This window comes from Narcine bancroftii, chromosome 1 (assembly GCF_036971445.1).
Source record: "Narcine bancroftii isolate sNarBan1 chromosome 1, sNarBan1.hap1, whole genome shotgun sequence".
NCBI lineage: Eukaryota > Metazoa > Chordata > Chondrichthyes > Torpediniformes > Narcinidae > Narcine > Narcine bancroftii.
In genome coordinates this window covers 22,560,839-22,573,105 of record NC_091469.1, presented here as the reverse complement: position 1 = coordinate 22,573,105, position 12,267 = coordinate 22,560,839, and the positions used below count along the sequence as shown (strand labels likewise).

Genomic DNA, 12,267 nt, shown 5'->3' with positions numbered 1-12,267 from the left:
ATGAAAACAGCCCATTTGCACTTCCCTGCACCAGCATGCAAGTGAAACTGAGTTTTTCCTGCAGCGTCTTTCTATTGTGTGAAGTGGAAATACAGTGGGGAACACTCCTGCTTTTCCTCATTTTAGTTGGCTCCCCATCTTTTTCATTTATGCCAGCAATATCGAGTGAACCAATAACAGTCACAAAAGTGCTGAAGAAAAATAAATCAATCTGGGTGCTTGCAGCTGCTCATTGGTACCTCCTTTTCTCATTAATTACTTATCACCCTTGGCAGAAAATAATCAGCTCACGTATTGATGAGTTTTGATTCCCTGACCACCATGACTTTGCAGTAATACAGAGCTGACTGCATGTGTAGACTACATTAATGTGGGAGAGGCATAACACAGAGAGGAGAGATGCTAATTTCCCAGACTATATAGTGTGATGTGGAGTGAACACCCATTTCACTGATTACACAGTCATCATCAGTACAATTTATCTTCAAAGAATATTTAAAACTGACACCTTCCTGGATCCTCAGTTCCTTAAAATTCAGCATGTTGTCTAATATTCTATCAAACATCTACCGGTGCACTGTGTATAGTGACTGGTTGCATCACAAGCTGGTTTGGAAGCTCAAGAGCCAGGAACATAGAAAGTGCCAAATCTATTCATCCCAGGCATCGACTTCCCATCTATCAAGGACATTTATGTGAGGCATGGCCTCAAGAAGGCAACTAACATCAGAAAGGACCCTCATCACCCTGGCCATGATGGTTTTTTTTTTAAACTTAATTTTTTTAAAAATTTTGAAATAGTGCACATTAACAGTCCATTCTGGTCCATGAGCCCACACCACCCATGTGATCTCTTGCTATATTTTCAGGCAGAAGGTGCAGAAGCCTTAAGTCAAGTACCTCTATGTTCAAGAACAGTTTACTTCGAAAACTTATCAGGTTCTTGAATGTCCCCATTCTACCCTCACCATAAACGACTCCAGGACCATCAAAAGAACTGAATGAAACTGTGAATATTCACCTATCTATACTTTTCTTTCTTTTAAAAAATATTTTTATTAATTTTAATAAAGAGCTTATAATACCAAATACAATAAAATGATATACAATTAATAAAACAATCAGTATATCAAAAGCAAACATAAATTGTAAAACATATCCTTAATTCATAGTCGAAATATAGAATAAATAAAAGAAAAAGATGAGAAAAAAGGACAATAACAAAAAAGGAGAGGCAAAACAAAAAGAAAAAACTCAACAGCCCTCTCCAACAGTGTTGCCAAATGATTAACATTTATATTTATTATCTTTTCTCTCTCATGGTGCATTATGGTAATGTAATTTATACCATTGTTGTTGGTGTATCTTATGGTTGCAGCAAGGATTTCAGTGCATCTGTACATTGTACTTGTGTATATGACAATAAATTTTCCTCGTGCAGTTGAAGGCAATGACCATAGTCAGGAGAGTGCAATTTCAACATGAACTCTGTGCCCTAAAGTGTCTGGTTCTGTACTATATAAATCATTTTGTGCATGGCAAGATAGCATGTAATAATGAAAAAAATCATTATTCATGCTGTGATATAAATAGTGGTTGTTACTCAAGGAGAACTTGCTGTATTAATGGTGTTTTTTAGAAAAAATCATTTATCAGAACTTGATTTAATGCTTCATTTGATGAGCAACATCTCCCTCAATACAGCTTTCATGAGATTTTATGCTCAATTTTCTTGGAAGGGATTTGATTGCACAACTTCTGACTTGATCAAGATTGCCTCAGAGGAAGGGTGAAGCATTTTGCTCTGGAAAGCCATGGGTACTAAAAGGGATAGGTTAAAAGAAAAAGTATCTTGATCAGCATTGAAAAAAGTAGGAACTGTGTTCTGTGCAGCTGATTATTAAGCTGTGAACATGGACATTTCCTGACTTTGGAAAATGTATTAGTTTTCCTCCCAACATGGATATGATCCCATCAAAATATGTCTGAAACAGACTGCTCTGTTTTTCACTTGGACTTCCATGATCAGAATTCTGTATTTCCACATTTTCTAACATAGAGAGTGGAAATTTCAACCTGTCAAATGCATGTCAACTAATTAGCCATTTCCATCATCTCACCTTGTATTCTCCCATCCACCCATGTTCACAATGGTCAAATAACCCATGGACTGGCACATCTTCAGCATATGGGAGAAACCAGGAGGACTCAAAGGTAGCTTACATAGTCACAGGGAGAAGATGCAAACTCTACAGATAGCGCCAGAGATCACTGGAGCTGTGAGACAGCAGCACTACTCGCTGAGCCTCTGCGACGCTCTCAATTTAAGTAAGCGGAGGAGAAAATGGAGATGCTGGTTTTCATTCTGTTATAGGTCTCACCTTGATCAGCAAGAAGTCTGAAAAAGAATCACCCCAAAATATTTGCAAATAAAAAGCAGCACTTACGAACACAGATCTCGAAACTTTCATAAAATCCTGGACAACACTGCGAACGACGGCGGTACATAGTTTTCTCCCCACGTCTATAAGCTGTGCGATAACTTATTCTGAAAGACAAGGCCCCAAATTAATGCCAAAAAACAGTGGAACATCAGTTACCTTTGTCTTAATGGTCATGAGGTGCAGACAATGAAAGGAAAATCAAAATTAAGTGAACCAATAACACGGTGGGTGTAGACAATATGCTGACTCGCATGGATCCAGGTCTAGCTGCAAGAACCAAGGCTGAGTTGCGATTTGGCATGAAATGCTAGGATGCTGAAACTCAGTCCTCAAACACTTTGCCGGCCTTTCATGGGAACCCAGCCTAAATGCAGAGTCTCACCTTCTCAAACCTGGTAATGCTAAGAAATTTCAAAACTGCAATACATAAAAGTGCTGGAGAACCCAGCAGGTCAGGCAGCATCCATAGGAAGTAAAAGGTAACCAACATTTTGGGCCTGAGCCTTTTGTCATTCCTGTGCGGCCCAATGAGTTTCTCCAGCATGTTTGTGTATTGCACTTGACACCAGCATCTGCAGATTTTGCTGTTTAACAAAGTTCAAAACTATCAAGATAGTTGTAAAAGGATGAAAATAATACTTTAGGAATGAAAGAAAATGAATAAGTGAATTGAAAACACGTTAAAAACATTCCAGTGAATCTAACATAGGGCAATGTAATTTATATTTGTTGTTTATTTGTGTATTTTATGTTTTCTGCAGCTTCACAAGTACATGAAGAATTTCAATATATTTGTGTGTATGATAACAAGTTCTAATCATAATCTCCAGTCCATGCATCTCCATGTGGACTCAACCCCATGCCAGCTCTAAATGCCACAGGATCAGAGAAGGGGAATTCTCTCCATAGCATCTGTCAGTCAGCTCAGCCTGGACTTTCAGAGACTCCAGGCAAGTCCAGCACTTAGCTTGGATATTGGTCACGCCCTTCAGAACTGCTTGTCACAACGTGCACACTTCTGCCCAATATTTTGGTACTTACCTTTCAAAATTAAACTTTATTCATAAAATTCACATTACCATTCACAAGACAAAGCATATCATAAAAGTTCTCCATTACATTGTCATGACATCAATTTTTCCTCATACACTCCATTCTGACATCAAGACACATTTAACTAAGAATAATATTAATGGTTATATTTATCAAAAGCAAATTGCTCTTCCATATTTGCAGGCACGTTAACATGATCAAATCTCACTCTGAGCTTAAATTCACAATTATCACCTCACATCTCCAGTAGCTGTTCAGTTCAAAGCAATGAAAGTCAGAAGGCATAAAAGGGCTTTGGACTGGGCATAAAGTTGATATGCAGGAGAGTTTACAGAAATTAGACTTAATTTTCTATTTTGCAGAAAAAAAAAGTGACAAGACTGAATTTTCAGGATATTATACAGAAACAATCAGGTGGAATCATTTTCATTGGTTGAGTCTAAGAATGGGGACAAAAGCTGAAAATGTCTTTCCATTCTCAGGAAGTGAGAGACTCCCTCAGCAAATACTCATAGCTGGGTCAAGTTTTAAATTTAAAACAGAGTATGTTTTTTAATTAAAGATATTAAAGGTTCAGTGGAAAAGTGAGAGCATGCAATTAAAACACAAAGTAGCTCACGATAATTCTAAAGGATGATTCAGACACAAAGGGAAGAAAAAGCTTTTCATTTTGAAGGGAAAACAAGGGCCGAGGGTTTGAAGGTTACCTATGGACAACTTGGCTGTCTGTTTGATAACAGAGTTCCAAAAGAAATAATTAGTGCCGATCGTACTCTCCATCTTAAATTCCTCATCTGCTGACAACAAGTTTATCTGCTGCCAAAATTGTCAGAAATTCATGGATGACCTCAATGGAATACATTTTTTTTGGAAAGTTCAATTTGCACAGGATTTCTGTGAATGGAAATTATTTTTCATGCCTCATATGCAATTGCACAATGAGACTTTTATCAAGCTAAATCTGTTGAAAGTTGTACATTTTTATAAAATCTATTTTTGATTCAGCAAGAGATGCTAAATTATACTTCACCTGTGTCGAGTGCATTTAAACCAGTTGAGAATATCAGTGCAGCTGGTATAGTAAATCTGATCATACGGGTGGGCATAGGATTCTTGGACAGTCACTGAATAGCTTGGAAAGACAAGAGTGGGTTACTTACAACAAAATGATTAATTCACAATCATCAACACAGTCTTAGAAATCCAAACACTTCAAATATTTTTGATTAAAATGTTTTTCCAATATTCAATTACTTCAAAGTTTGGGAGTTAATCTTCTATTTGAGATTTCCTTCCCTTTTTGAATAATCATACACATGTTGCAGTTCCCATACACGATGAATCCTCATTTTTTTTTCTGATGGGCACATTTATAAATAAATCATTACTCTGAAGGGATAAGGTTATGGATTCTACATCAATTAAAAAATAGATAACACTCCTGCTCTCTGTGTCACTGAATCTGCAACTCTCCATGGTTGTAACAACTCCTGCACCAGTTATAGTTTTGTGAAAAACAAGCAAAAACCAATAAGCACTGAAGACCCCAACTCTGGCCCTGATCCCATCCAAAGCCCTGTATTCCCCAATTTAACTCAGACCACACAACCAAACCCAGACACTCCACAAACCTATCCATGTTCCTCACCCTCAGTGTGCCCAAACATGACCCCAACCACACAACTGGTCCACATTCTACACCCCAACACCAACTGAAAACCGACACACGTTCCTGGCCCTTGGTGATCTCTACTCTTACCCAGCACCAGCCAACTTAAAACACCAAATGCAATCCACCTCATGGCAAACAGGATTTACCAAACACTGGTGAAGGGGGTTCTGGGGTAATGTGTGACATTCACCAACCCTGCCAGAGATGTACAGCTGATCTGACCTAACTCTATGTGGATCCAGGTAAAGTAACTCAGTAGATTTGGTGTAGATGGATGCACCACTATTACAGAGAAGGACACAATAACAGACATTCTGGTTGACCGATTATAGGAATGATGTGGAGATTTTGGAAAGGGTAGAATAAAGATTTACCAGGATGTTGCCTGGATTAGAGGGAACAAGTATGGGGAGAAATGGAACAAAATTGATTTATTTTCTATGGCGTATTGGAGGTTAAGGGTGACCTGATAAAAATTTCTAAAATTATGAGAAGCATTGATACAGTAGACAGTTAAAATCATTCCCTGGGGCAAAAGTGTAAACTACTAGAGGACATGCATTCAAGGTGAGGGGGGTCTGGGTTGGTTTAAATGAGATGTGTGGGACAATGCTATTAGTGTCAGTGATCCAGTTTTGAAACCAGTGCTTTAAGAAGATTGTCTGTGTGGGTTTTCCCCCTGGAGATCCAATTTCCTTCCACCCTTTAAAATGTATGGGGGTTGCCAGTTGATTGGTGTATTTGGGCAATGCATGCTCAAAAGTCAGAAGGGCCTGTTACAATGCTGCATGTCTAATTTAAAATAAAAGGTCCCACACATGCTGATTGGACATTAATCCGTGTTTTGTGGTTGGGTGAAAAAAATCCTGGAATTCCCTACTCAGTAACAATGGGAGCATCTTCACGACACAGACAGAAGTAGATCTGGAAATTGACAATTGGAAACTGTGATTGCATGCTAATTTTATCCCCATACCATGCAGATGAATTAAAAAAAAAATACAAGCACAGGAAATATTGACATAGAAAAATTGATTTGCTTCCTACTGAAATAGATTCAACATGATCTGAAAGTAGATGCAAAGCAAAGCTCTGCAGATACTGAAAATTTGAAATGAAAACAAAAATGCTGAGATTGCTCAACAGATCAAGCAGCACCCATGGCAACATAAAGAGTCAATGTGTTAAGATCATGACCTTTTATCAGACTTCTGGTGCTAATGCTATCAATCTGCTGCATTTTTACCTGCTATTTTCATTTCAGAAAGTGAAGGAGTTACCCAAATGAAAACATTCCTTGCTAAAGCAGGTTTACCTTTCCCAATGGCTGCAAACATTTGGATCCTCAAGATTCAGCAATACCACGTCGTGCCAGAGACACCATGACAAAGTGATAATGAAGGAAGCTCGACGCGATGTGCAGGAACTCATCCTCTCAGAAGCCAAGCCTATTTATTGAAGAGGGAGGGGGAAGGGAGAAGATATTTTAGTCAATATATTAAAATTCATCTCAATAAGACAAAACATATTGAGAATGATAAGTCATTGAACAGCAGAAACACAAAAGTTAGAGATGAAAAAAATAATACCGCATCTCAAGTGTAAAGTTTCAGAATAAAGGCCCACAGTTCAGATCAGAAAGCAGATATATTTCTCTGCACTTTGGAGCATATCAAGATGCATGCAATGAGAAAGACTTCCTTCCATATCCTTCAGCACACATCTTCTTCGATTGCAAGTGGTTGTAAATGCAAACTCAGGGCCACAAGTCATCAAGTGAATGATGGGACCAATCAAAACAAATGCAGCTGTTGGAAACCGAAACAAAACCATAAAACAATGGAAGCACTCAGCAGGACAACATCTGTGGAAAGAGTTACACTGATGACCCTTCATGTCCAGGAACAGGGGCTAATGGTCTCCATTTTGATGAAAAAGTAAGCACAAAGGAATGAAAGAAAAGACATGTTGAGAATGAAAACTAATAGAGTTGAAACAGAAAAGAAAATATTTAAAAAAAGAAAAATTAATGGAAAATGAAGGGAAAAAAAAGTTGTTTGACAATTTTAAAACATCATTAAGAATGAAATGGTTTTTTAAAAATCTTTCTGCACTAGAGAACTTGATCGGCATAGCTCAAAATCATGAAGTTGCTAACTAGCTTTCAGCCAACATAACATAACCAGCAAATATACAAATTCAGGATATGGTATAAAATTTGGTGGAGACGGTGAAGCTGTTTAAGCAATTAGCATAGCAGGTTCTGGAGATTTCACACACGTTTGGCATCTCCTCGCCCTGCACGTCTATTTTCTCATTATTGATGATGTGCTTTGCTTTTATTGTTTCAACGAATATCTTCCACCACCCCCCCTCCCCCCGTTCAAACTTTGTTTCTGGCATTTCCATCTAAAGGACGTTGATGCAGATATTCAGGTGAGGCTCCCTGGGCCCAGTGCCTCACAGGGAACTGCTGGAAGCAGTAGCTTCACTGGTGAAGCCCACTTGCTCTGGTTTTTGCCAAAGAGGAAGAAGCACTCAGCCACTCTCTCCCACGCAAGGGTCCACAACCTGCTCAGCATGGCAGCATTCTAGATCCCACTCCCAGTGGTGTTAGGTCACCAATGCCATCTTCCCCAATCCCAGAGATGCACCAAAATTCTGCGGCTGCACATTTTTCAATTTCATCTTCCTTTCTTGCAAATATTTGAGATAGTTTTCCATATAAAATTAAATATTTTACAAAGAATTTGTAGTTCATCTATGTTTTCAATTTGCAAATGAATTAGTAAAGTAATCATATCCATGAAAGCAACAGTCCTGGGGTTTGTAGAAGTATTACTTTTAAAAGTCTAATTTACAACTTCTCCCTCAATGCCAACAGTGTTTTTCAGAAATCTGACAAGATCATTCGGTGACTGAAAATATTATTTTGTAAATTTGACAGAGAATTCTGGTTGATTAGAGGAAAACTCAGCTACGAATTCAGATTAGATAAGCTCTTCCTAAAATTACACACTAAAAATAAATATTTTATAAATATACTCATTTTCTTTTTACAAATCAAATTACCAGATCTGCCCTATGTTGTCTCTAGTCTACAAAAACTTAAAAGCATTATAATGTAATCAAATGCCCACAATAGAACCACCTGCATATTAAAATAAAAACACAATGCTGGGGAAACTCTGCAGGTCAATCAGTGTAATTTATACAGTAAAGATAAAGATACATAACCAACTGTTCAGGCTTGACCTCTTCATCAAGGGGTCTGCAAAATGAAGGCAGGCGCCCAAATAAAATGGTGAGGTAGGGGAGGAGCACAGTCCAATAGGTAGGAGGTAATAGGTGGGTCACGTCTCCAGAATGGAGGACCATCGCCTTCCCAAGATCGTGTTATATGGCGAGCTCTCCACTGGCCACCGTGACAGAGGTGCACCAAAGAAAAGGTACAAGGACTGCCTAAAGAAATCTCTTGGTGTCTGCCACAATGACCACCGCCAGTAGGCTGATATCGCCTCAAACCGTGCATCTTGGCGCCTCACAGTTCGGCGGGCAGCAACCTCCTTTGAAGAAGACCGCAGAGCCCACCTCACTGACAAAAGGCAAAGGAGGAAAAACCCAACACCCAACCCCAACCAACCAATTTTCCCCTGCAACTGCTGCAACCGTGTCTGCCTGTCCCGCATCGGACTTGTCAGCCACAAACGAGCCTGCAGCTGACGAGGACATTTACCCCCTCCATAAATCTTCGTCCACGAAGCCAAGCCAAAGAAGAAATAGGTGGATAAGGGAGAGAGGGAGGGAGGGAACACCAGCAAATGGAAGGAGGGAAGATGACTTTGTGAATGGTGAGGGAAGGGGGGGGTAAAGATTTTGTGCAAGTTTATGTAAGTCTTTCCTTCAAGAAGACAGAGGGATGGGGGAGAACAGGGAGTGGGCTAGCAATAAACTGGAAAAGTTGATGTTAATGCCATGTTAGGCATTATCAGTAGCCCCAATAATTGCAATGACAAAGACTTGAGGGAAACGATAGGCTTCATTGTACAAAAGCCTTGACTGGCCCGGATCCAGACCAGGAAAGTGCAGGGAAGGGAAAGGTGGCCCACCCTTTATGGCCTGGGTCCCAGGGGAGGAGTCTAGGTAAGAGCATCATCAGAGGGTGGACCAGCCTGAGACAATTAGCATATACAATCCATACCATTACATGCCATCCAGAAGAGAATGCCCAGACAGAATATTAAGTATTGCTCCTCCAATTTACAGGGGGCCTTGATAGTTCACGAGGCCACAGACAGACATTTCAGTGCAGGAGATTGCTTTGCTGAGATCTACATTCTGTCCACATCAATGACAGGGATCTCTCAGTGGCCAATCATTTCAATTCTGTGCTCCCCACCAATACTGACATTCCCAGTTAACAACATTATGCTTTCTCAATAAATATTTGTTAGAGATGGTCTTTACAGATCACTGATATTCCCCTTCTCTCCATCCTTCCCCATTTACGTAAGTTGAAACATTAACAGCTTTGCTCTCCACAGACTGCATACATCTCATGTAAAAGTCGACCCCCCAGCCCAAAAATTGCACATTTTCCATATATCCCATATAAAAGTTGACCCGCCCATCTGAGCTCCCGACCATGAACCCTCATGTAGGCTGCCTACCCATCTGAGCTCTTAACACCCAACCATGGACCCTCACCCCAGCCGCCTGCCCACCAGAGCATTCCAACTGCGGATCCTCGCCACGGCCGGCCACCCACCAGAGCTCCTGAGGCCATGACTGCAGATCCTCACCTTGGCCATCCACCCATTCAAGGACCCAATAACCCAAGCATAGATAACCAATCTGTCTCACCTTGAACGATGCAGGAATTTACCACAGTCAAAAGCATGACCTGTGTAAAACTCGACCACCAAATTTGACCTGAAAAATTGGTGCCCAAAACTCAACCATCACACGAGCTTCTACAGTATGCTTCCTTATTGTAGGGTTTTGCCAGCATTTTTAGAAAAAAACTTTATTCCTCAGCTCTAAAATTCCAAATCTTTTCATACATTTAAGATGCTTTATAACAATGACCATTTCATGACCTTCCAGGCAAATAGATAAATATACAAAAGGCACAGAATATCTGATCTGCAAGCTGATCCCAGGGACACACAGAGTCAGGCATCCTGAACTGCCGAAAGACTATCAACTCAATGAAAGGTGCCCTTTGGTCTGCCCAGAACCGCTTGGTCTTTCAGCACATAGACTCATCATTGTGGGAATGCTGCTAACTGGTGCATTTCCAGGCTGCAGGAGTGCGTGCTGAGGGACACACTGAAATTTGTCTCAGCCAACGTGAGGACACTGTTGGGAATGACCACTGGTCATTGAGGGGCTGAAACCGAGGGAAAGCTCCTCAAAAAACAGGGGGGGTTGTGGGGTGGTGGGAGGGTAGATGACATGCTTCTACAATGATGACAGTGGTATGTAGCACTCTCAATTAGACCAGACAGACCAGAAGTTGAGATTAATAGGCTTTAATCGTTACAAACTTACAGGCATCTCTTACATGCTGTTGGCTCAATTCCAAGGCAGTACTGAGGGAGGGGATTGGGTGGTTCCGCCTTTATTAGGTATCCTGGAGGGGGAGGAGTTACAGTATCAGGGGCGAGCTAACCAGTACAATGACTGTAATACAGTGTTCACCATTTTCACCCCTTCTTTTCAAACAAAGTCCATTGGGGTGAAGTGTCAGAGTCGATACAGAGTCTATTTACAGGTTCAGGCTGTCCAGTGGATTTGACTCTCAAGCTGAGCATCACAGTGCCAGCTGTGGTGTTGCTGTAGGCTCTTGGGTGGTGCTCTGTGTGACGGGCTGTGATTCGGATGGCTGAACAGAATCAGTTGCGGCAGTGAAATTGGTGCCAATGGTGGGGTCGGATCCTTAACCGTGTCTCTGGTAGTTGTGGGGAATGGGGGCGGGGGGGTGTGCTGGTTGATAAACCATGATCAGCTCAGCGAGCGCCTCAGTTGTGGGAGGGGCCCTACATAGGCCAGGTCACCAACAGAGACGGTGTCTCACCCCCCATCCTGGTATTACATGTAAGCATACTGAGGGTTCGAATGGAGGAGGTGGACTTTCTTGATCAGGGGGTCTGCTTTATGAGTTCTGGTGTGTCTCCAGAGTAGCAGAGGCCTTGGGGTTGTCAGCCAGACCGGTAGTATTGTTCCCAACTTCAACCTCCTGGGGAAGAAGAGCAATTTTTCATGCGGGGGTCACATTTGTCGCTGTAAAGAGGAGGGACTTTGTGGCGTGGAGTGCCTCCAGTTGGACCTCTTGAGATGGGCAGTCCTTTTGACTTGAGAGCCAGGGTGACTTCTCTCCAAATGGTGCTGTTTTCCCTTTCCATCTGGCCTTTCCTTTGGAGGTATAACTGGTGGCCCTATATGTGACTAGGCCTTTGCCCAGCAGGTATTGGCGCAACTCTTCGCTCATAAATGAGGACCCCCGGTTACTGTGGATGTAACTTGTGTATCCGAAGAGTGTGAAGAGCTTACGCAGGAACTTAACAAAAGTGACCATAGTCATATCTGGGCAGGGGATGGCGAATGGGAACTGAGAGTATTCGTCAACATTGAGAAAATACACGTACCAGTACATGGAAGGGAGGGAGCCCTTGAAGTCCATACAGACATTTAAAGGGGCGGGTGTCCTCAATTAGGTGAGCTCTCTCCAGCCGGTAGAAATGCAGCTTGCACTCCACGCAGACCGACAGCTGCGGGTCAGCTCCCTGATCTCCTCAACCAAGTACAGGAGGTTGCGGTCTCTCACAAGGTGATAAAGCCTGGTGACCTGAGGGTGGCAGAGTTGTTGTGAAGGGCTTGTAGGCAATCTGCTTTAATGCTGGTGCATTTACCTCAGGACAGGGCATCAGGAGGCTTGCTGAGCTTCCTGGGCTAGTACAAGATCTCACAGTTGTAGGTGGACAGTTTAGTTCTCCACCTAGGGATCCTGTCATTCTTATTTTCCCCCCACTGTTTGCTGTTAAACATAAATGCGACTGCACATTGGTCAGTCAGCAGGGTGAATGGTTTGCTGGC

General features: G+C 41.5%; 1 protein-coding gene across 5 annotated transcripts in view; it reads right to left on the bottom strand.

Moving 5' to 3' along the window:
• megf10 (multiple EGF-like-domains 10) overlaps nt 1-12,267 on the bottom strand; it is a 227,157-nt gene that overhangs the window by 180,408 nt on the left and 34,482 nt on the right. For 4 of the 5 annotated variants that reach the window (XM_069921930.1, XM_069921958.1, XM_069921937.1 and 1 more), the window contains 3 exons: nt 6,485-6,617; nt 4,528-4,629; nt 2,448-2,548 (listed from right to left, as the gene is read on the bottom strand). In XM_069921930.1, the coding sequence (XP_069778031.1) occupies nt 2,448-2,548; nt 4,528-4,629; nt 6,485-6,617 (336 nt within the window). Of the gene's footprint in view, nt 1-2,447; nt 2,549-4,527; nt 4,630-6,484; nt 6,618-10,722; nt 10,744-12,267 lie in introns of those variants that run through there. The other variant, XM_069921965.1, reaches the window with a different exon arrangement.